This window comes from Mauremys mutica, chromosome 2 (assembly GCF_020497125.1).
Source record: "Mauremys mutica isolate MM-2020 ecotype Southern chromosome 2, ASM2049712v1, whole genome shotgun sequence".
In the NCBI taxonomy this organism is placed as follows: domain Eukaryota; kingdom Metazoa; phylum Chordata; order Testudines; family Geoemydidae; genus Mauremys; species Mauremys mutica.
Window position 1 is genome coordinate 63,302,627 of NC_059073.1, and position 26,132 is coordinate 63,328,758.

Consider the following 26,132-nt stretch of genomic DNA (forward strand, 5'->3'; position numbering starts at 1 on the left):
TGATTTTAAAAAATTAATCATGATTAATAGCAGTTTTAATCACACTGTTAAACAATAGAATACCAATAGAAATGTATTAAATATTTTTGGATGTTGATCTACATTTTCAAATATATTGATTTCAATTACAACACAGAATACAAAGTGTATAGTGCTCACTTTATATTATTATTTTATACAAATATTTGCACTGAAAATGACAAACAAAAGAAATAGTTTTTTTCAGTTCACCTCATAGAAGTACTGTAATGCAATCTCTTTATCGAGAAAGTGCGACTTACAAATGTAGTTCTTTTTTTTTTACATAACTGCACTAAAAAACTAAACAATGTAAAACTTTAGAGCCTACAAGTCCACTCAGTCCTACTTCTTATTCAGCCAGTCGCTAAGACAGACAAGTTTGTTTATATTTACGGGAGATAATGCTGCTCACTTCTTATTTATATGTCACCTGAAAGTGAGAACAGGCGTCGGTCTGCACTCTTTTGGATTGTTATCAAGCAGAACCCGTCATCAGCATGGAAGCATGTCCTCTGGAATGGTGGTTGCAGATGAAGGGACATATGAATCTTTAGTGCATCTGGCATGTAAATATCTTGCAATGCCAGCTACAACAGTGCCATGCAAATGTCTGTTCTCACTTTCCAGTGACATAGTAAACAAGAAGCAGGCAGCATTATTTCCTGAAAATATAAACAAACTTGTTTGTCTGAGTGACTGGCTGAACAAGAAGTCGGACTGAATGGATTAGTAGGCTCTAAAGTGTTATATTGTTTCATTTTTGAATGCAGATTTTTTTGTATATAATTCTACATTTGTAAGTTCAACTTTAATGATAAAAATGCCTTACAGTACTTGTATGAGGTGAATTGAAAAATACTATTTCTTTTGTGTTTACAGCACAAATATTTGTAATAAAAATAAATATAAAGTGAGCACTGTACACTTTGTATTCTGTGTTATAATTGAAATCAATATATTTGAAAGTGTAGAAAACATCCAAAAATATTTAAATGGTATCCTACTATTGTTTAACTGTGCAATTAATTATGATTAATTTTTTTAAACTCAGCCCAAATTTTAAGACCATTCGAACCTGTAAGAATGTGGCTGTTTATGAGAAAGCAGAGCTTCACATCAAGAGCATGTAATAACACCAGTGCTCTGTACGATGCAATTTAGAGAGTTGCTTTTGTCTGATAAAGTCCTAAATGGTCTGGAATCTGGCTGCTCGAAAGTCTGCTGTCTCCATGTATGATACTTGTGCAGTTATCATCAGTAGAGGTGCTCATGCTAACAGCCCTGTCTTTCAAAAGGGAAGGGAGCTAGTAGGGTTTTGCTGAGAGGTCTTCAACTCTAATAATTGCTTCCTCTTGGGTTTTGACAGAGCCCTAAGTTGTTGATGCTCAGGACGTATGCCAAGGCCTAACTATTTGGGGGGTACTTTTGGTGAGAGGAATGGAGTAGCTGGAAAGGGCGGCACTATTAGATTTCTGATCCATCCTATTGGTTAATTTATATTGTTAGGATTAGTATGGTAATCATCATTATATACTAATTTTAGTTTGGGTACTTTATCTGTACAAGCACCTAGAGCTTCTAGTTAGGTGCCTCTTATTAGTCTGAATAAATAAATTAAAGCACCTTTCATCCAAGAATCTAAAAAAAAAAAATCAAGGTTGGGGAAACTGAGGCACAGGTAGTAATGGCCACTGGAATAAAACAGGTTTCTGATTCAGTCTCCTGCTCTAGCCATTAAATCACATTAAGACCACATCTTGCCCCCTTACTCAAGCAAAATTCTCACTGAAATCAAATGGAAGTTCTGACTAAGTAAGGAGTTCAGTATCTGACCACAGATTGAACAGATGTATGTGGTTTGTTTTATCTCTTGCCATTTGCCTTTCATCAAAAGAAATTACATGTTTCTGAACAACCAACTTAGCTTATTTCTATATCATTTAAGAATGGAGTTAAATGCCTACATTGAGGGGAGAATAGACCCAGAAGTAAGGCATTAATGCAGAGTGGTGTTCCCATTATGAACCTGCTAGTGCTCCTGTTAAAATCAATGGGTAATATGTGAGGATGATATGAACATCTGAAGGTATATGTATATGTCTGAAATCACACATTTGTAAATGCTATTAGTTTTGGGTCACTGAAGCCAACATTTACTGGAGTATGACACTTCTATTTTTAACTGTCTTTCACCATGATACTCAGGTCAAGGAAGACAAAACTATAAAAGAAGAAAGTTGCTTCTTGTATAAAGAGCATCCCAAAGAAAAAAATCAATACTGTTGGGGAGTGGGCCTAATTGACAACAGCTGGATTACTGACTCAGCTCAACATGTTAGCAAGTCATGCCCTGACCTCGGTAGCAGGATGTTATTTGGAGGAAGTCTTTTTCACCCTTGTACTCACCCTGCCCTCCCTTCCTCAAAAAAAGTGACAGTTTTAAGGGTTTGAGTGTTTTTTGCATTTGGGCATCCAATATGACCTGGCTAGGATTTGATTTTTTTCAGAGGTACTGCTCACCTGCAGCTCTCATTAAAGACAACTTGAATTGTGGGCACTCAGCCAGCACCTATAAATGGAGGCACTCGTTACAGATGTCATCGATTTTTAAGGCCAGAAAGAACCATTATGATTATCTAGTCTGACCTCTTGCACAACACAGGCCATAGAATTTCACCCAGGGATTCCTGCAGCTCGCCAAGCAACTTGTGATTGAGCTAGAGCATATCATTTAGAAAGACACCCATGAATTAGTGAATTAGTGAACAGCTTTTAAAATTTTGGCCAAAGTGACTTGTCATTACAGAAGAACAGTGTGTATGGACGATACAAAATGAAAATACAGTGTGCTCTCTACCACTCTCTAGATCTTTCAAGAAACTTTAATATTCTGCTTCTACAACACAGAATACAACTTTTGAGGGAATAAACTTTCCTCATAAACATCTTAGATGCTTTTTGAAATTTGCAATTCTGTAAAAATTAAAAACAAACAAAATGTTAAGTTTTGGGTTTTGCCTGCTTTTTTGGCAGTTATCTTACATATGATGATAACAAATTGGGAAAAATGAATAATGAATTTGCCTACCCTTTTTTGTGAATCACCTTATAATACCTAAACTGTTGTGTGGTTTTCTAAAGTTAATAAATTCACTACTTATTTCAAGATGACTGGATCTATGTTTTTAGGATTGAGGGTAGAAAAATCCCTGTTGCTGATAGCACTCCCTTCAATTAAGATATGGTTGGAAAATAGCTAAATGTGAAGCTCTCTTTTTTAAGAGAGAGACATATGGTTATGGAGTTAAAAAAGACTAAATAGCCTCACTAAAGCTGGTCAGAAAAAAATCAGCAATTTTCTGTTAGAAAAGCCATTTTACAGACCAATGTTTTTGCAAAATCATATTGTTAGCAGAAAGTTTCTATTAAAAATATTACATTAAAAAAGTTCGTGTAAAAAAATTCTGAAAAAATATTGAAATTTCATTTCAATGCAAAATTTTAATTTTTAAATATATTTTTCCCACTTCTGTATTTTTCATTATTTGATGACATGGCAACCATCTACTAATTAGAGGAGCAGGTGTTTTCACTATCCCTGTGTTAGACTGATATTTTTCTAGGATATTGAAAACAGATGCTTTGCCAATTAATACACTGAGCGCCTACCTGGTTTTCTTGTTGGAAGTGTCAGTGTCAAACTATTTCATTACAAAACATATAGGCACATTGAACAAAACAAAAAAAGATAAAATGTTTTAATCTGTAGTAAGTAGCAGTTCCCCTTAATGGTTTTTTAAATAAAAATACAATACAATTTTTCAACTATTATATTATGACACGACTTGATATGAAATATATTGTTATACTACTACATCCTGAAATAAAGTAAAAAATAATATCACAAAACAACAAATGGAACAAAACAAATGGAAATTCCGGGTTTTGACTGGCTCTGATCTTCACATGCTTACCTGTTCCCTTGGGCCTTGCCCTGACTTTGATTTGCTCTGGAACTTTAATTACCATCAGTAGGAGTTTTGTGCATGGATCAAAGCCAGTGTATGGCTTTAAGTCTCCTTTGAGACAAATCTGCTTATTTTAATAAAATAAATTAGCTTTTGCTGTAGTCGAGGGAGTGGAACTAGTATTGCTACTGTATTGCCTCTTACTGGCTAAATCCTGTTCCCAGAATTGGCTGTTAGTGAGGATAAATAAAGCAGAAAATGCAGTTTGTATTTCCCAGACCGCAGGGTAATTACAAAACCAGAAGATTATCCTTTCATTTAAACTGAGCAGATTTTGTTATGTGGTAGCCACTGCTGGAAGAACTGTTTCTGTTAGTCCCTTTTCTTACCAAAATCACACTGTAAGCGAGGCTCCCGTTTAAACAGCATGGTCTCATTTGAAAATGGGCCCTGGGGAGTTGTGAGAAGGGGAGGCATGATTTACCAGCCCTTCAAAAAGAAGGTTGCAGTTGCCTTAAATCTAAACCCTGAGCTGACGAGAGGAACATGCATTGAGCCAGGTCTGTCATTACAAATTAGGATTCTCATGCTGGAAGAAAACCTAAGCAGGCTAAGAAGCCGCTGTATTCTTCACCTGGTACAGAAACAAGCCAGTGCTGGTTTCCTGAGTAATCCCTGCAGCAGCCAGGGTGGGCTGTCCAACCAGGGGTCGATGCGCCCCCCACTGGCATGTGGTCCATTCTGCAGTGAACACTAGGGTCCATGTGGCCTTGCTGTGACTGACACGGTTTCTTCCCCAGCTGTTGTGGCAGGTTTCCTCTCCAGCAGCTGATTGCCAGGCGGCAATCGGGGAGTAAGCAGAGCTTAGCCCAGGAACAGGAAGGCAGGAGTAGATTTAAAAACCTGCACCCCCAGCCACAAATCAGCCACTGGCCCCACAGGGGACCTGTGTGGGAGGCAAGGGGCAACGCGTAGGTTTGGTTCCATTCGGTTCCTCTGTGGGCAGCACCAGCAGCTTACGGGCCCTCCTGTAACCATCTCTTCTAGGCGATCAGCCAGTTCGACCCACCGCGTGAGCAAAGCGCCTCTGGCCCCCTGTGCCAGCGGAGACGTTGCAGCCTCTGCGAAATTTGCAACGTTTTATACAAATCAAATATTATATTGGTGAATAACCTTTGTTTCCTGCCATCTCCGTTCACAAGGAGGGAGCAGGCAGGGAGCGCGGGCATGTGCATGATGAGCATCCCTGCCAGCGCCCATGTTAAGTGCAGCGGGCTGGGCGCTTCAGTGTAGGTGGGAAGGTTGGCTGGGGTTTCGGATGGCCGCAGGCTGCAGCCTCTATGGACGGGATGAGTTTGGGGGCTGGGTTGGGCTGTTTTAATGCCGTGGGGGGTGGGGGTGGGGGTCGGTGAACTGTGGGCTCTGTCACTTTCCGTAATGTTACTGCAGACGGCTACAAGACCATTTTCGACTGAATAAACTCCCTCTGCAAGAACGAAAATGCTACCATGGAGATGCACTTACATACAAAAGATGAATATTAATAATACATACTAATATAATAAATAATATCGGTTCTGTAGTATTATTAGTATTTAATCTCAAAACAGTCTCGTTTTCCTTGCAACAGCCTGGAAAAGGTTACAACTTAATATTAGTTCAGCCTTGCACTAAGAGGGACTAGTGGTGATCGCTGACGAGCCAGGAGAACCTGCAGGGAAGTATTATATTTACCCGTGGTTGAACAGAGTTTATAAAATCTAGGTCCAGCTCCCCATCTAGTGTAAATCGCCACAGGTCTGAAGTAAATGGCGCCATGACAATACATCGCCTGAGGCTCTAGCCCAGCACACACAAGGAAAATATCACACATGATTTAAATGATGCCCCCAGCTCTCTGCCTAGTGAATCACTTCAAATATGCAGATGTGATTTGCTTGATTTAAAAATAATCATAATGAAGTAATTACTACTCACCTCTCAATATTGGGCGTTCCCTTCACAAGGTCCTTTAGCAGGCAGGCATGGCTTTCAACCTAGAGCATCAAGGGCAATAAGGAATGTAAAAATGTATCTTTGAGTGTCAAATATATTTGTCCTAAACTATTAGGACTATTTTTGAACATTCTGTCTTAAATAACTTATTTAAAATGCACAAGTCAGTCATATTAAAATAGACCAGCCATTTGAACTAATGGACATTGGTGAAGAAGAAAAACAATTACCTGCGCTTTGAAACAGAGCTAAAACCCAGTTCTTATTAGCTCAGTCTGAGTTTTCTCTTCATAACTTTGACCAGTAAATACTATTGTCTGGTGATTAATTTGCTGGCTCAAATTACATTGTGTAACAAGCACAGAATGTCATATATTTTATTCTTTTTATATGGTAGTAATATAATCTTGCTACCCAGCGAAACAGGTCTGTTTTAAACTTATTGAAAGAGTCTCTTTGGATAAACGGGAAAAAAGAAAGCTTTAAATAAAATTAAATAAAGTGGTTCTGTTAAACAATGATTCCAGTGGCGAGAACATGGTGGGAGTAAAATCTTAGTTGTAGGAATACAACTATTTTCATATCACTGTAAACCAATCCAGTTGTACAGCGGATGGCAGCATCATTTTCAAACCGACAGCTGTCTTCCTATGTCTTGCCTTTGTTTTTGAAAAGTGGATCTGGAATACAGGATGATAGAATTCCTTGCGTTCTGCACCCTCCACGTCTCCGTCCCTCATCCTGTTAATGTGATGTCTAGCTCATTCTGAATGAGTTCTATGACAATATATTTTCATTTATAATTAAAGAGCACCTCATAAACATTATATATATAGTTTAAAACGGCTATCTCCACCTATTTTTGTTGGTTTGAAATTTTGGGTTCTCATAAATACTGCAGGAGTCAAAGCCCCCGATGGAAATATTTGGCTTAGCCATTTTCCCAATACACCCCGTGAACCCTGTCCTCTAAATCATCCCTCTCTCCCCACTTCCTTCCTAATATTTCAAAATATAGCCAAAGATTAAGCTCTTAATTTTCTTGGCTTCAAAAGCGGTAACAAATCGTTCAGACTTTATTTTTCTAATAGGTCCAAGATTTGATTTATTGTGTCTATGTTATCATACAATCAAACTTCATTCAAAATGTTGTTCTGGGATTATTCTATACACTGCATATTTATTTTGAATGTCTCTTCTCATTAACGTTACTAATATTTAATTACTAGCCATTAATTTTGAAATCAAATATTGGGTCTCACTGTCCAGTCACTTTCTTTTTCTTTCTTTCTTTCAACTGTGGATGATTTTTTCCCTCGTATACTGGGTATTTTGGAAGAGTCATGACCCTGTTTCCTTTGGGTTTATAATATTAATATGAAAGGGGAAAGAAAGCTTATTAAGAAAGATAGAGAGCTGTGACTTTTCCACTGCTTGGAAATGCAAGGGTCACATCTACCAAATTATAAAAAGAAACAGCAAGGGAGTGAAAAGAAAGAACTTGCTTATTAAAAGATTGTTTAACCTCCAAGCCCAACGTTTAAATTACTCCCCTCCAGCAAAACTGTTACTTTATCCTAACAAAAACAATATTTATAAAGAACAATTTCAGCATTTGCACCTAGAGACTATAGTCATTCCTTTCATTCGCACAGAGACTCCCAAGGCCAGACTTTCAATAGAAAGATGATTAATTCATTGGTCTCTGAACTATTTCCTTTTTCTTGCATGAGATTAAGTTTTTGTTAATGTTTTGTTGAGAGCATCCATTCGCACTGTGCTCCATGTCTCCTGCTCAGATTTAGCCATCAATAGTGTTTAACCGTATGTACCAGCTCTATTTCATTCTACGGAAAGCTCACGACAAACTTTTAGTTCAAGTACAATCTGGCAGGGGCATCATTTTCTCAGTCCTGGTTAATAACTGCCAGATTTGGAGAAAGAAGCAGTAATGACAATAGAAATTAAATACGCACAGGAAATGATCAGTCAGGGTGCGCTAATGACAAGCTGTGAAATCATAAAGCTAAAACCAAAATAACCTAATGTTTTTAGTAGGATTCATCGGTACTAAGACCTGAACAAATCGCAGGTCCAAGAATAAGGGAGTCTGTTTCCCTCTTCCCCCAAACCAGAATTTCATTAAGATGGATTTCGAAATTATTGGAATGAAGCCCCTCAGAGCCATGTTTTGTAATAATATTTCCTGTTAATTTCATTCCTTTAAAGCTGTATTTTGATTGATAGGTTCCCAGTAAAAAGCTTGTGCCTAGAGGTCTTAAACTTTGCTCTTTAATATATTGCGTGCGATGCACTAAAGCAGCGCAGGCGATTATTATTAATGATTTCGCTTGTGTTATAGCATTTGTTAATAGGACGGGGTTGGGAGCCGCGAGCTCAGTGTTCATTTATGCTCATTGACAGGCCTGTTTCTTTTGTCCCCGTGCTGTTCCGATGTCACGGGAGTCCAGAATCCAAGTGTAGCAATGGGGGAGAATCTGTCCAGCGATCGGGCCGTGGCTGGCTGATCTCAAATCCTCCAGCTCAGAGCCGCGGTCTCCCCGGGGGAAAGGACCCCGTTTCCTTGCAGCAACCTTTCTTAGCAGCGGTGCTGGGCTCCAGGGTGTCTTCCCCCCCCCCCCCCCAATTGCAGCGCTGGAAGAAGTAAAGCGACGCCAGAGTTTCCCCAGACTTGGAGCCAACCGGCCCCTCCTCTCAGGTCACTGACGTTCGTGGGCAGCCGCCCCTTGTCCTCTCTCTTTGCCCCGGGGAGACGCCTGGGGTGTCTCCCGGGAGGAGGGTTGGCCCCGCCCCACTCCCTCGCCGCTGGGCTGCTGCTTGATTAATGACTCGTGGGGAAGTGGGCGGCCGCTCCCGTCAGCAGCGGGCTGCGGAGCCAAGGGGACTGGCGTGCAGGTGAGCTCGGGTTCCGCACTGCAGAGCAGACAGCCCGCCCCGTGCCTGATAAAAGGCTCTGCCGGCATCTGCCTGTGGGAGACGAGGGACAATGTGACCGCAGAAGCAGGGAGGCTGCAAGCTCCGCGCAGACTAGACAGAGCTCCGGTCCCAGACCCGACTGAATCAGCGCCCGCCAAGAGGAAAAAGTAAGTCACCCTTCAGCAGCGTGCTGAGATCTCCTAGCATTGGCTCTGGGATCAAGCTCCACGAGGGGGTTTGCTTTATGAATTCCGACTATAATATTTAATATAACACAGAACATCCTGTTTCAGTTAATAATACAGAAGAATTAGACCTGATTTACCAGTCAGTCCCGTTCAGACTCAGTGCCTTGAGGCTTCCATCCTTGGGCTCTCCTCTGTTCCTGAGAATCTGTAAGAGGAAAACATTTTGTTTTAAGTTTTACTGCTGAAAATCCTGTACAGTAAGAAGCAGTGTAAGTTACAAAAGTACCACAATTGCTGTCAACTCTTTCTGATTAGTGCAAGGGTCAGATAAATGATCACGTGGGTCCAACAGATAAAAAAGGACATTTATAAAAGTTTTTGCTGTTCTCTCTTATTTGAACGAACTACAAATAAAAGCCAAGCTTTTCAAAAGAGAAAGTGGAATTCAGGAAAGCTGATCTCTTTAGAGGAATATCACTCTCCATTTTGTTTTTATATAATATTTTATATTAAATTAAATAGACTTTGCGGCAGAGCTTTTCAATTGCTAGCTTCACGATTTAAAATCAAACTATTCCTTTAGTAAAACTCTTCCTAATTCATACACTGTATTGAAGTCTAACTTTAATCAATGTAAGTTCCATAGTATTTATTGTAACAGAACAGATAAAACTGTACGAAATCGCACAATTTTTAGTCAAATTGCACAATTTTTAGTCCATTTAAATATCCCCTCTTTAATATATATCTGATCCTTTGTTGACTAACAGACACGCCCGAGAAGGGGTAAGGCTGTTAGGCAGAAGTTTGGGGTGGAGGTAGATAATGCAGATAAAGATCCCAAGTATTTAATATTGAATAGAATTACTCCTCATTTCTTTACCATTTTTCAATTTTAAAAAATCCCCTAAAAGTTCAAGTCAATGTCCAAAGCTAGAAACAAATTGCCACAGCTGTCCATCAAAGGACTCGTTGTGTGTACCATTTTTGAATGTTTGTATGTAATTTTGTTTGTTGATGTACCAGAAATAAATGAAATCATTAGCATCTGAAAAAAATCCCACAGAAGGGAAGTTGTCAAAGGTAACCTTGTCTAAAATGTGGATTTAAATAGAAAATGGTATGCAGAACTGGGACAAATCTATTAGCAAAGAGAGAAACAGATTTTGAAAGGAAAGACTATTTAATAGTGTGTATTACTTTGTGTGCACTTACATGTTGTGCAAGATGTCTCTGTGTGTGTGTGTATTTAAACTGACTAATACATACACACACACTGTGCAAGATGTGATATATATATGTATACACACACACACAGTGCAAGACGTGTTATATATATATGCATATAAAACACGTCTTGCACAATGTGTGTGTGTGTATATATATATTTAAATTTATATATATATATATATAAAACATCTCATTCAGACATACAGGTACCTAATGTGTCATTGTGTAAGATCAAAATATTTCCATTTACATGGTCACAGACAGATAAAATGGACATCATCAGTTTAAAAAAAAATCAGTCTGAAATTTTTGTACCTATTATTGTTGCAAATAACACCTGAAGAGTGCTATAAATCAATTACCAAAATGTTCTCTCCATATTTTTCCAGTTTGTTTACTTTGTACACTCATTTTCACTATTTTTTCTTGCACAGTTAACTAGATAATCAGATTCCCTTGTTGTCTCAATGTTTCTCTCACACAGGAACAAGGTAGAGAAAAATATTTTTATAAATAAGAAAATGTGATTGTAAAACCACAAAAAATGGGTGGAAGGGCTTAGGGATGATGTAGTACCTGAAACTACTTTTAACTATTTTTTGTTGTTTTAAATTGACTAGATTTCAAATTGATGATGTCCATGTAACATCATACATTTAAAGCATATACAAGTAACACCTTAGACTATTAAAACAGAAAGATGTTTTTATAATTTACTTTCACTATTTCATTTTCAGATTAGTCTATACACAATGCTGTAATATTTGGGTTTGCAAATACCTATATGGCAAGGGAATGTTTTATTTGTTTAAAATGGGAAAAAAACAAAAACAAAAAAAGCTGTTTCCAGTGGAATTTTAAAAACAAATTAAATGGGAATTTTTTGCTAGCCGTTGGCTTTATACATTTTTGTTTTCAAATAGACTGTATTTTGAAACATCTCTCTTTAAGAGGGCCATTAAGGAAGTCCATATAGAAAATGTTGGTTGTGCAAAAAATGCAGGATCAGTCCCAAGTATGAAATTTTGTTTAATTGAAAACAATGAATCTATTGAGCAGCACTTCATAACAAATACAGTCTAGCTCTGGGTTCAGAAAGCCGCTAACTCATTGATTACAGATTCTACCATAAACAAATACTTTGTATTTTTTTATATTGCCATTTACATTTTTTTGGGTCTACAGGGTACCGTGTTACATACTTGATCTAAAACCTAGTATCAGTGCACAGGTAAAATCTTGGCCCTACTGAAGTCAATGGAAGTTCTGCCATTGACTCCAGTGGAGTCAGAATTTCAGCCAATGTACTTTGTGGAGCGCTCCCCACCTCAGAGAGAGAGAGAACGAGAAAGATGAGGAAACTAGGTTTTTGGATATAAGTTACCAGGGTATAACTAAGCTCCACTGTACCAGTATAACTCTGTATCAATCCTCAAGTCTTTACTTACAAAAAGTTCACAGGGACTCCAGTGAGAGTTCTTACTTACATAATTAATCTTTCATTGTGAAATTAATAAAATATTAACACCTATGGGGGATTTTCCTCTGAATTACAAGCACTTACAACCCACGTAAAAGTATTTTGTAAATAATATCACATTTTTTTGTTTAGATTGTGATATTATTAAGTGAACAAGTGTATTCAAACATATTATCTGCTATATTCTTCTGAGCCAAACTAATTCCAAATCAATCACAGCAAAATAAAATAACATTCATTCATGCACCCACATACACCATCATCAAATTAGAGAGGACAATATAAAAGAGCTGACCTATAAGCCTCATTCTTCTATTTCCACTTCTTTTTTTCTTTTCTGCCTGTTCCTCTCTCTCTTCCTCCCCATAGCCCTTTTGACTTTGTTCACTACTCCCATCTCCATCCTATAATATGATGACTTCAATGGGATTTAAGCATATGCTTAAATGCTTTGCAGAATCAGATTACAATGTCTTTGGATTTAATTAATAGAAAGTTTATTAACTTTTTGTTTGTTTTTGTTTACACAGGAGAGCACTAATGACAGCCGATCTCCAACCTGGGAGAACCAGCCCCTGTCATATATGAAATATCTGGCATACATTCAGTAGTTTTGCCTGAGCAAAGGCTTCAGAATCAGGTCCTTCAGGAGGTATTATTTTACAAAGAGTGGTGAATTGGTGAAAAGGACTGCCAACTGAGATGGTGGAGTCAAGTATAGTAGTAATGTAGTTGAAGCAAAACTTGGGTTACTATATGGGAGTGAATAAATTAAAGGAATATTAGTCAGTTTTGTGGTTGGGATTATCTGACAGTCCTTTCTGAAAGTCAGGAAGGAATTTTTCACTGATTGTTCTAAGCTTCTCTCCAAATGATTTTTGTTGTAGTTTTCAAGGGACAGTTTTAGGTCCTCTGGCACAAAGACAAAAAATCCCAAACTGGAATAAAGTTTAAATTAAAAAAAAAATTAAATGTAGAGGATAGAGATAGCTAGATGATCTTCAAACAATTTCAGACATGAAAGGATTCATGGCCTGCTTCTGGTGTTACATAATAATGGGTCAAATTCTGCCCTCATTAATTCGTTGCTTTCTGTCGGCTTTCCAGCACTTCACTGAAGTATGGCCCTATGAGATTAGAAAATAGGTTAGAAATGGGATCTTTCATGAGACCTGTTTTTTTTAAATATCAAATAACAAAACAGAAATTATAAACAAAAACTAGTATGCAGTGTTGTTGTAGCCATGTCAGGATGTTAAAGAGGCGAGATGGGTGAGGTAATATCTTTTATTGGACCAACTTGTATTTCACCAACAGAAGTTGGTCCAATAAAAGATACTACTTCACCCTCCTTGTCTCTCTAATATCCTGGGACCAACACAGATAAAATAACACTGCATACTAGAGCAGTGATCCACAGTTCTGCAGGTAGGAATCCTGATGTTTGCTCTAGCTGACAACTTTTGGGGTTTCTATTCTATTCCTTGTACAACTACCAAGTGACATTACTGGCATCAGTCAAATGTGGTCTTTCCTTCATGTCTTCCCTTTCTCAGGGAGGAAATTGTGTGAGAATTTATATAATATATGATGGGTTTATATTAGCAAAGACAAGGTTGAAGAAGTGAACCTTCCAGTTGAATGGAAGATATTGAGGATTTTGTTAGTTCCTAGATCCTGTGGAAGTTGTTTCCAGTCTTGGACTGATTCCTAAGAAAGCTCTCTTGTACACATTCTTGCTGTAGACAGTTCCATTGTGCCAGAGGAATGAAGTTGTCATCCACAGTTCCTGTCCCAGCATATTAGATGGCTTATGTTACCCTTGAGTACATGCATGTGGGTTTGGGACAGAAAGGTTTTGCACTGCATGTGAAGGTCTATTTGCTCTCTCGCTGAAGTTTTTGAGCTTCTCCATGGGTTTGCAGCACTGCTACTGCTGCAGGGGTTGGATGGTTTCAGAGCTGCTCTTGTTGATTACAGGTCCCTGTCCACCCAGGAAGTCACAAATGGACTGTAGAAATGTATCTGAGAACAGCAAGGAGATCTCCAACTCTTGTTTGGAGCCTGACTCACTGCTGCCCCCAGCATCTGGCAGTGATTCTTGCTCCTCCTCCTCAGCTGGACAACGAGTTGGGACAACTGCTGGGAGACCAGCAGCTGCAAATGCTGCCCGGGAGCGTAGCCGAGTGCAGACCCTGCGCCAGGCCTTTCTGGAGCTGCAGAGGACCCTGCCCTCTGTCCCACCTGACACCAAGCTCTCCAAGTTGGATGTGCTGCTCCTGGCCACCACCTATATTGCACACCTCACCCGTAGCCTACAGGATGAGGAAGAGTTGCCTGGGGAGGGATTGGGCACCCTGAGAGGGGATGGCTACCTGCACCCGGTCAAGGTAAGGCAGCTGAGGGACAGCCAGAATCTTCATATTTACCTTGCTGAATCAAAAATAGTGTCTAATATGAGTAGTTCCAGTAGTTCCAATCACCACAATCTTTAGGCACCAAGGTATTTAGACGCCAAACTCTCACTGATTTAAATGATCCTGATCCAAAACACATTGGCGTTAATCAGAGTCCTTTCACTAACTTCAATGGGCTTTGGATCAGGGTTTAAAATACAAAAGCCCAAGCTCTCTAGCATAGTTAAAGCTGGCACAACTGAATGAAATGGGCAGCAGTAGAACACTGAGGCCTAGTGCAAAGGCTCGCTGTTAAGGTGAAGCCCAGAGTATGGGTCACAAAATCCTTTAGTACCAATTCTAGTGACTATACCTGGGTATAAGATGATTCCAAACAGTACAGTGCTTGGCGCTATAAGTAGGGTTGTTCTCTTTCTCTCACTGATCCAGTCGCAGGTTTAGGTCAAGATGTTAGGTGGGGCACTAATTCTTCTTGGCTGCATATGCATTAAATATATAAGGGCACTTTAAGGTCTCTTTGTTAAGCATTCACTCTAGTTTTTAATCATAGTGTTAGCTCTCCTTCAGAAAAACTTGTGAGGATGCAGGGAGTGGGGGAAGCATTATCATGAAGGAGTAGTTTGGGATGAAAAAATGCATTGGACAGCTGAATTTATGTATCTTCAATTATTTTCCTTCAATTCTAATGTCATGGCTGCTTTTTTTTTTTTTTTAAAGAATACTTTGGGGTTTTTTTACATGTAACATTCTGGTGAATTCAGATGATTCAATTAGGACTAATCTTGAAATGTTTTCTGATTTCCCACAAGTTCCTTGAATATTAGTTCCCAAGACAATCAAGGAGAGTTAATTGTTCATTATGGAAACTGTAATTGTTCATACTTTAAAAGTAAATGTACATTTTCAGAGATGTAGGTTACTGGTTCACATGGCATTATAAGCACAAGAGATTCACTTAAATCAGTTAGAAAAAGTAGAGACTTCTTAAGAAAACAAAACAGCTAATATTTAATCCATTAAATCAAGTTTTAACTTGAAGTTGGCTATATTTCATGGAACAGTCAATATTTGTTATGTATTTTGGGACAGATTCTGCCCCTTACTGACATGACACACCCCACTGACTTCAATGGAACTAGCTGACTGAGTGCAGTGAGCAGGATTGGCCCTTGTAATATTTGGAAACCATTACAAAAAGACAGAAGCCGGGGAAGCATTTAATTAATATGGGCAGTCAAACTATGCAGATGCACAATTCTCTGGCTACTATAATAAACTGAATAGTTGGCTCATTTTCTAATCCTCTTAATAGTAATTTTGTTTTTAAATGGGTGTTGGTAATACAAAAAGGTATGTTGTGGTCAAATCACAGTATTCACTTTTAATAAAGCTCTAGATGTGAACATTTGAGATTATAAAATCTACAGTTACAATACACAAGCATAACGAATATTTACCATACACAAATGTATGAAAGTTAAAATAAAAATGCAAGTACAATTTATATATGCTGAACAAGAAACATGATTACATTTAAAGATACTAACATAGATAATTTTCAGATACCTTAATAGTGATCTATTTAATATCTCATATCAGATTTGTTGTAATAAAAATGTTGAGACAGATATTTTATTGCCTTTCAAAGTGAGCCAAATATCCTTGTTTTTATTTTATAATTTTAAAATTAATAGACAGTTGTAGGCCTGGCTTAACATAAGTAATTAAACTAGAATTTTTTGATGGGGTCAACAAGCATGTGGACCAAGGGGATCCAGTGGATATAGTGTACTTAGATTTTCAGAAAGCCTTTGACAAGGTTCCTCACCAAAGGCTCTTAAGCAAAGTAAGCTGCCAGGGGATAAGAGGGAATGTGCTCTCATGGACTGGTAACTGGTTAAAAGATAAGAAACAAAGGATAGGTATAAATGGTCAGTTTTCAGAATGGAGAGAGGTAAACAGTGGTGTCCCCCAGGATCTGTTCTGGGACCAGTCCTATTCAACATATTCATAAATGATCTGGCAAAAGGAGTAAACAGTGAGGTGGCAAAATTTGCAGATGATACAAAATTACAAAAGATAGTTAAGACCCAGGCAGACTGCAAAGAGCTAAAAAAGGATCTCACAAAATTGGGTGACTGGGCAACAACATGGCAGATTAAATTTAATGTTGATAAATGCAAACTAATGCACATTGGAAAGCATAATCCCAACTATACATATAAAATGATGGGGTCTAAATTAGCTGTTACCACTCAAGTAAGAGATCTTGGAGTTATTGTGAATAGTTCTCTGAAAACATCCAGTCAGTGTGCAGAGGCAGTCAAAGTAAACAGAATGCTGGGAATAATTAAGAAAGGGATAGATAATAGGTCAGAAAATACCATGTTGCCTTGTATAAATCCATGGTATGCCCACATCTTTAATACTGTGTGCAGATGTGATCGCCCCATCTGAAAAAATATATATTGGAATTGGAAAAGGTTCAGAAAAGGGCAACAAAAATTATTAGAGGTATGGAATGGCTTCTGTATGAGGAGAGATTAATAAGTCTGGGACGTTTCAGCTTGGAAAAGAGATGGCTAAGGGGAGTTATGATTGAGGTCTATAAAATCATGACTGGTGTAGAGAAAGTAGATAAAGAAATGTTGTTTACTACTTCTCCTAACACAAGAACTAGGGGTCACCAAACGAAATTAATAGGCAGCAGGTTTAAACCAAATAAAAGGAAGTATTTCTTCACAGAACGTACAGTCAACATGTGGAACTCTTTGCCAGAGGATGTTGTGAAGGCCAAGACTATAACAGGGTTAAAAAAAGAACTAGATAAATTCATGGAGGATCGGTCCATCAATGGCTGTTAGCCAGGATGAGCAGGAATGGTGTCCCTAGCCTCTATTGCTTAGCAGAAGCTGGATATGAGTGACAGGGGATGGATCACTTGATGATTACCTGTTCCATTCATTCCCTCTGGGCACCTGGCACTGACCACTGTGGGAAGACAGGATACTGGGCTAGATGGACCTTTGGTCTGACCCAGTAGGGCCATTCTTATGGGTAAATCCTCATTTCTTGGAAGTTAGGATTAGGAAGGGAAATAAATTATCAGGTTAAAAACAAAATGTCTGTGGTAACTAAAACAGGTAAATGGCTCAAATAAGCTAAAAAACAAAATGTTTGAACTAACTACAATAAGGGGAAACACCCTAATAATTTGCTATAAACAAAATAAGCCTAAAACACAAAATAAGGTAAAGCGTAAGTCATATATGACCAGTGCGTGAACAAAGCATGCTGTAAAAAAATTGGTTACTACGAAATAAAGGCAATCCCAAAACATGTAATGCAATGTATAGTAAATGCAATGGTGTGTGTGTGTGTATAATATTATAAAGGTTTTTTGTATAACTTTGGATGTGTGGTACACCCTAACTTAGCATAGTTTTACTGTATGCCAAATAAAAAATACTTAAGTAACAAAATCTAAAGTCAAAGTACGTTCTTAAAAGTCAAGTAAAAAACGGTCTTAAAAAAAATCCTAACATACTGGTTCTGTGACTAAAATTCCAAATTCCATTCATCTGGAGCAGGTAACTTAGTTTATTATACATGTAGCTTTACTCTCAAGGATTGCAACTCAGCAGTTCAGCAATGGCACTGAAAGGATTTCAATTTGAGGAGATTTCCAAGGCACTGGAGGAGTGGGTTAGATTTAAAGGATATTCCTATGGACTCCACAGGAAAGTGATAGGGGGAGACTGGAACTGGGTGGAAAATGAACTCCCAAAAATAGTATTAGACAAGAAATGCAAGAAAAAATCCATGTTACTAAAATATAGTATAAAATTCTCTCCTAAAAAATTCAGTAACATAAAAAAATTTAAATGTACTTTTAATACTTATGGAAAAGAATGCTTGGTAGAGCACAGCAAAGGTCCATTAAATGCCACTAACATTTAAAAAATAAAACCTGGGGTAATCATAAAAAAAAAAAGTAATTGCAGCTAAAAATATGTGCAAAAAAGCACAAGAATAAGCTCAAAGCCACCAAAAACATTGGCTAAAAATGTCACTTTACAATTTTTTTAAGTAAAACATTAAAGAATTTATGTAAAAGTTAAAAACTTTACAATGTGCTAAAAATATCAAGCAAGTTAGTACAATAAAAGTATTAAACATGACAGTAAATTTAAAAATTGTTTAATTTTAATACTAAAACATGGTTACCACAGTACAACTCAGTGCATTCTCACCCGGTTAAACCCTCTTAGTCAAACAAAGTATGCAACAAAATGTCAGGTGGTAACAACTACCACCACTATGCTTTTGTCTCCAAAAACCTGTACAGCCATTCGAAAAAAGACCATTTCTCTCCCCCACCCCTTCCCATGGTCTGTAAATAATCAATTGTAAATAATTGCTGTAGCCCCCGCCCCCCAGAAAAACCCCAATACTTCTAATGATATAATCACTAAGAAAAAAGGGGGAAGTTCCATTTAAACTTAACTGCCTCCAAATGTACAAGTAAAAAAATGTAATCTGGGTATAGTTATCTAAAAATAATTTGAGCAACACCAGAGGTATTAAGCAAAATATTTAAAATAAATGTAAAATACATTTTTGTAATTATGCAAGGTTTTAGAAACCTAAACCAACACTCCTGGATTGTAAAACACCATTTGGTATGCTTAAAATTAATTAGCTTTTTAAAAATTCCACCAAAAATCCATTTAAATCTTTCATTCAAAGTTGCAAAAACTAACCAACACACTTTTTAAGCAGCTGCCAGTGTTTCCCGGCAGTCTTTGCTGAATTATTATTTTTTCCCCTCTCAAGCCAAACACAAGTAGCTAGTTTCATCTGGCTTTATTACCTCAATGTTTTTATAAAATTCAACATCTTTTTACATTTATTTTTATAGCAAAAACTACAAACGCTGCAGCAATATAAATTAAAAAAATAATGCACCTCTACAATAACAGCAGGGAGAAGGGGAAGGGGGTTGCCACAAAAGTAGCAATGTTAAAAACATTAAGCCATAAAGTGGCTATAAATACCCCCAACAATGTGTATCTAAATCCCCCTGAATTGCTTTGAAATCTCAACCACTAACTTTTATTAAATAATATGAAATAGAAAAATAGGTTTCGTATATGTGACAATGGAAACTCAATTTTGAAGATCAAAATACACAATTTTGAAATTGGAAGATTAATGGTTAAATGCCCGGCACTACTTTGAAATCTCAATCAGTATGTCTAATATTACAAAACCAGGACATAGTGGTACCATATATGTGACAATAGAAATTCAGTGTTAGATTTAAGACATGAGTGCTACTCTTACACCAGAACTCCTCAATGAAATTATGCCTATATATCCATGTTTGTTTATTTGTCACTCTTATTTTAGTGACATTAAATCTGAGTTTTCTTGATGGGTTCTGATGCCATTCTAAGCAATGGGTGATATCCTGGGCCCTATTGAAGTCAACCTCATGAGAATGGCACTGAAGGTGCAGATCTACTCTGAGAAGTGTCATTGTACTAATAGCATTGTGTGGTGCCGTATTTATTGTGTCTCAGCTATTTCTATATCAAATGTCTAGAAAAGGCTGGCTTTTCTAATGCCCAGCCCTACAGAATCAACCCAGAATCTGAGTTCTTTCCTTCTCATGCATCCTAAATATTGTCCTCATTTGTATCTATGTAATTCCGATACTTGAAGTTATGCCCTCAGTGCCAACTATACAACCACAGTGCTGTCAGTAGATTTGTACAGTGTAAATTATTTGCCTTGTAATTGGAAATAAGTAAACTGTTCTGATAATGAGCAAGAAGAAATATATTCCAGCTTTCTCTCCTAGAACTCTGTTGGATCTGCAAGAGCCAACAGGAATAAAAAATTGTGAGTGATCAGATATGATTTTGATAGGGAGCAGATATATTGAGTTAAGTGCTATTGTTATGTAGTCAGTCTTCAGGCTCCGATACAGCAATTGATAGCATGTGGAAAAACTGAAGTCAACTGGGTTCTTCATAGATGCAGCAATCCGCCCAAACACTATGATGACTGCCTAAGTGATTTGTCACCACAAGCTCAAAATAGAATTCCCGTTGCCATATAAAGGAATGTTCTGTTTTTACCTAATATACAGCTACAACATTTGTTTACGTTCTGCACATGAATACAATTTACCATGTTTTTTTCTGTTGGTTCATGGGGATTTTCAGCAACTCTGCATTCTACAGTGAGATTTCATTATACAGTTTTCAATAATTTTGTTCATTATTATTTGAGCACTGACACTAAAAACCAAACATTTTGGAGATAACCATAGACTTCATTACTATTTGAAGTTCTGCATTCATTTATATTTCAGAAATCATATCACATGTTTTAGAGAGACTCACTTTTTGGACACTTTGTTTGTATCCTGTCTTTCAGAAATGGCCAATGCGATCCAGGTTATATATTGGAGCTACAGGACAGTTTTTGAATCACTCAGTGCAAGCAGAAAATGCAAACCAAGGAGAAACATCAACAAATTCACAAAGCTAATCTACCTTGTCCTTTTTGAAAATTGTGATATTTATTACACCAGATATATTTAAGTTAAAACACATTTTCAGACAAACTATAATTTCTGATATATTGTTAATGGATGAGAGAGAATTGATTCTTAAATGTATGTAAAACCACATCAAGTAAATGCGAAATTTAATTTGTCCCTAGCAGTGGTGGAGATTGGTGATGTCCAAAATGGGTGGGCAAAACTGAAAGACAATTGCACTCAGAGCTAACTTAAAGCAGCAGGCAATGCGGTGATACTCTTAATGAATCAATACAGAGTAGGTACTGTACCATATTCTGTGAATCCTTCATTCTGGGTATGTTATGTAGGAACAAATGCAATATAAATAATATACAGTGCAATGCACGTTTCAACTAAAAAGCAAAAACAAGGATGTCTAAAGAAATACAAACAAGTCCAAAGAGAGATACACTTTCTACACTCTGGATGAAATCCTGGCTCCACTGAAGTCAATGGCATAACTCCCACTGACTTCCATAGGGTCAGCATTTCACCCTAATAATCTAAGATCTTAAATTTCTGAATTTTCTCTGAAAATTGTGAATGTATGTTCATTGTCACATGAAAGGTGTCCTGTAATCCACCCCCCACTCCAACATAAACACATGCAAACTGCTTTGTAGATTAAGTGTAGCAGTAATAAATGTTTACAATATAAATTAAACATTGCTTGTACTGGTCTGTATTATGGTGTCACACGTTAAATGGTCTGAAATGTACAAAATGTGTTTGGGGATTAATTCAAAGGTATAACTTGTTTGCTTACATAGCAGGAATTATTTACTTTGTCTTTAAGGAATGTGATGTATTCAAGAAAACTGAGCCTTTATGTTAGGCTAATTCATGACATCCTGTTCAGTTCAAACATTTGCTGTAAATAGGCAAAAGTATCTGAAATTAAATACATAGTGAGATATCATTCAATAGTTTCCATTATGTAAAACTTTGTACATGGTTTACACAACTTACTGTTGATGCTAAAAACTAACATTTTATTAAATACTCTTAATTAGAAACTTCTACATAAATTCAGCTGGGTTGCGAATTAATTTTTTTAAATCTGCATCATCTTAATTTCCGATTGCACAGGAAACAATAAACTTTTATAATAATCATACTTTGCACCTTTATAGTAACTTCTATTTGAGGCTGTCTTAATGATTTAGGCCTCACAATTCCATTTCACAGATTAATAAAATTAAACACTGAAGGATCAAGTTTTGTAAAAGTGCCCACTAATTCTGGTGCTTCGATTTTTGTGTGTCCCACTTAGGACACTTATGGTCTCACTTTCAGAGGTGCTAAGCATTTCAGTGGGAGCTAAGAATGATCAGCCCCTCAGCAATTTAGGCCCTAGGTGTCATCCAAAATCAGAGTGGGCATCCAAAATCAGTAGATAAATCTGTAATAGGGTCCTAAGTGAGTTGCCCAACGTCATATAGGAAGCATGCAGCAAACCATGAACAGAACACAGGTATCTTGACTCCCAGTTCTGTGCTTTAACTACAAGATCCCTCTTTTCCTTTAAAATATTTTGTTACAAAACAATTTTTCAAATGTGTATAATTTAAAGATGGCATATTAAGAAATTAACAACTACTGAACTTCATTGATAATATAACAAAGGTGAGAATTTCTCTGACAGATGGAACATTCTTCTAACAACACAACTCCTGAAAAATGGCCTCTCAGATTCAAGATCTCTCTGAGACCTATAATTCTTCTCACACTGATAAGAAAAAATAGTGAAATTTCTCCCCAAGATGCATAACAATATTTACTAATGATAGAACCCTTTACAAGCATTAACCCTCACAACACTCCCATCAGATAGGAAAGTATTATTATTATTTATTTATATTACCAGAGTGCCTAGGAACCCTAGACATGAACCAAGACCACACTGTGCTAGGCACTGAACAAACAGAAAAGATGGTCCCCACCAGAAAGCTTACAGTCTAAGGCCTGGTCTGCACTAGGGGGCGGGGTCGATGAGAGATACGCAACTTCAGCTACGGGAACAGCGGAGCTGAAGTCGAAGTATCTTATTCCGACTTACGTCCTGTCCTCACGGCGCGGGATCAACGGCCGCAGCTCCCCCTGTCGATGCCGCTACCACCGCTCGCCCTGATGGAGTTCCGGAGTCGACGGGCGCGCGTTCGGGGATCGATATAGCATGTCTAGATGAGACGTGATATATCGATCCTCGATAAACCGATCGCTACCCGCCGATCCGGCGGGTAGTGTAGACATACTCTGAGGCTACATTTACACCACAGCGCTTACAGTGGCGCAGCTCCATGGCTGCAGCTGCACTGTAGTGCTTGTGGTGGAGCCACTCTAAGCCGATGGGAAAGAGCTCTCACATCTGCTTCATGATTCCTGCCGCCGAGAGAGGTAGTAGCTTTGTCAGTGGGAGAAGCTCTCTCGCCGACATAGCGCTGTCTATACCAGTCAGTATAACTTATGTGACTTGTGCAGGAGTATGGCTCATCCACACCCCATAGCAATATAAGTTATACCGAAGTAACCTGTAGTGTATACAATAAGTAAAGTAAAACACAACCAACAACAAATGGATGCAGAAAGGCCAATGGGGGAGTGCAAGGAAACAATGAGACAATAATGGCCAGCATGAAAGGCAATGGTTTCAGCATACCAGTGGCTTAACTGCTGTCAATTTTTTTACAGGCTCTATGGAAAAGAAGAGTTTTGAGGAGGGATTTGAAGGAGGATAATGAGGGAGCTTTGTTTTGGGGGAGCGCCTCCCAAGCATGAAGGTTCTTGTTTGAAACTTTAACAGGTGGGCAAGGGAGGCTGGCATTGTGAGCCAATCAGAGGCAGAAGTCGACCTTTTGATAGTGAATGAGATGAGAGGTAGGGTAGGGCTAGCTCATCAAGCGTGTTGAAAGTGAGGGAAGTAGCTCATGTTTGATGCAGTAGAGAAGGGGGAGCCAGTGGAAGGATGCAAGAGAGGAGTTAGTGGTAGAAGCAAAGGGCTAGGGAAATGATGTTTGCAGCAGCATTCTGAAGGGAAATGAGTGGGACATGTTTGAATTTGTCAAAACTAAAGAAAAAGATGCTGCAGTAATTGAAACATGAGGCAATGAGAGCCTGGACTAGAGTTTTAGCTGGTGATGGCTAGGAAACAGTGTGTATTAGAGTTGTTACGCAGAAAGACTCAGCAAGATTTAGATACAGCCTGGATGTGAACAGACACAAAAAGAATGAAGTGACTCCAGGGCCACATAACAAATCAGTGACAGAGCTGAGAAGTGGAGGAGCTCTTGGCTCCTAGTCCTATATTCACTCCTCTATAGTAAATTGCCCTTCCAGAGTATGTTACTGTTTTTATAGAAAGTTCATTTCCAACATGCTTTGTGATAAAATACATGCAAAATGGTAATTTTACATACATGTATATTCATACAGTAAAAGTGTATTATATTTTTATCAATTTTTATCATGGCAAAAGGCTAAAAAAGTGAAGTGCCACAGATTCTGTACCAGGACTGTGGTTTTTAATATATTAATGATCTGGAAGAGGGGTTGAGAATTAAAATGATAAAATTTTCAGATGACACAAAATTAGTTAGAACAGTGTTTTTCAAAGTTCGGGTCACAACCCAGTACTGGGTTGCAGCATGTAAGGAACTTGTAAGGCCTGTAAGCATGTAAAGCCTTGCTCAGCAACCCAGTGGCTCTGGTCAGCACAGCCGACCAGGACGTTAAAAGTCCCGGTGGCGGTGCTGCCCAGCTAAGGCAGGCTAGCGCCTACCTGCTCCAACACTGCGATGCACCCTGGAAGCGGCCAGCAGCAGGTCTGGCTTCTAGGTAGGGGGGCCACTGGGCTCTGTGGGCTGCCCCCGCCACAAGCACCAGCTTTGCACTCCCGGCCAATGGGAGCTGGGACGGAAGGGGGGCAGTGCCTATTCCTCTTACACCTATATGCTGAAACATCACTAAATTATTTAGTGGTGAGCAAACTGATTTTTTTTTTGGTTTGGGGGGCCAACCTGAAAAATAAAAAAAATAAAAAATGGGGTTAGTTTAAACTGAAACTGATTTTTTTTCCTGGCAAAAAAAATTAAATAGTAAAAATAATTTGTGTTGAATTAAATGTTTTGTTCAACCTAAAACTACATTTAAAAAATAGTTTTGGGTTGTTTTCCAGTGTTTTTCAACCTTTGTTTGTTTTTTAATTTATAAATTAAATGCTGTTTTGAAACAAAGTTCAAACAATCTTTTGAAATGGTCAAAATGAAACACTTTGTAACAGTCAAAATGAAACATTTCAAAATGAAAAGTTAAAACATTTCTATTTGAATGGCCGAAATGAAATATTTAGAATTTTTTTAAACCCCCTTTCCCTCCCCCCCCCCACATTGATCCAGTCAGTAATAAAATGCTAGTCAGGAATCATTAGTCATTTGGATAATTTGCACAGAAATTATTTTAGTACAGTTCACGTGTTCCTAGTTTTGTGGGATTAATTTTCCATCTGATCAGAGCCAAAGTTTCTGGCATACATACCATGGACTTTTCAGAGATTTGGAACTTTGATCTTGAGCACAAGTATAAATGCTATTATTGTTTAAATGTGTATTAAAATAACCATCCCATCTGAAGTAAGAAGAATCCATATACAAATGTCATACACAATGACAATGCACTTATGCTTTGGATCATTTCCACTGGTCAGACATTAACTCCATTTTGATATGAGTAAGGGAAAATTCTACTACAAAGGCACATGGGCAACTTCCTTCCTGTTACAACCTAACTTCCTAGTATAGGCTCCTTGGGGACCTAGAAGATTTTCAGAGGATCAGAACTATTCACCACTCTTAAACAGGGGGACATAATATTACTTTACTAATGTAATTTAAATGTGTAAGTACCGCTTCTATATCTTGACAGTTCAGAAGAAAAATAAACATTATGTGTATTATATACAAAACATGTTAAGGTTGCAAAGTCAAACACCTGAAAGCTATGAAATGCCACAATTAAGACTGCACATGCAACATTAATGCAGCCCTCTGATGGACTGTTGGAGGCCTCAAAGTCCTGACACACCCATCTCAGGAAAGGAACAGTGGAGCAAAGTCCTCCAAGTGGCTACTCCTGGGGGAATTCTGCGCAACTGTGCATGCACATATTTCAAGGGCTGTGCATATTTTTTTGTGTGCAGAAAATAGCTTCTATTGAAAAGATGCTGCAGTTCCAACTTTTGCCCACCAGAGGGTTCTGTGGCACTGAAAAAGAGCAGCTGCTCCTGGCCAGCCCCAGCTACAACAG

At 38.0% G+C, this 26,132-nt stretch overlaps 1 protein-coding gene across 2 annotated transcripts; it reads left to right on the forward strand.

The window, feature by feature from the left end:
* The first annotated feature begins 8,954 nt into the window (after positions 1-8,954).
* TCF24 (transcription factor 24) lies at positions 8,955-21,098 on the forward strand. 2 transcript variants are annotated; one of them, XM_045006373.1, is made up of 4 exons: positions 8,955-9,088; positions 12,350-12,471; positions 13,800-14,209; positions 20,684-21,098. In XM_045006373.1, exons 3-4 carry the CDS (start codon positions 13,826-13,828, stop codon positions 20,795-20,797), a joined length of 498 nt encoding a protein of 165 aa, XP_044862308.1. In that variant the 5' UTR covers positions 8,955-9,088; positions 12,350-12,471; positions 13,800-13,825; the 3' UTR covers positions 20,798-21,098. The 2 variants fall into 2 exon arrangements, with proteins under 2 accessions (XP_044862308.1, XP_044862307.1); XM_045006372.1 differs by lacking the exons at positions 8,955-9,088; positions 12,350-12,471 and having other exon boundaries at positions 13,283-14,209.
* The last annotated feature ends 5,034 nt before the right edge of the window (positions 21,099-26,132 follow it).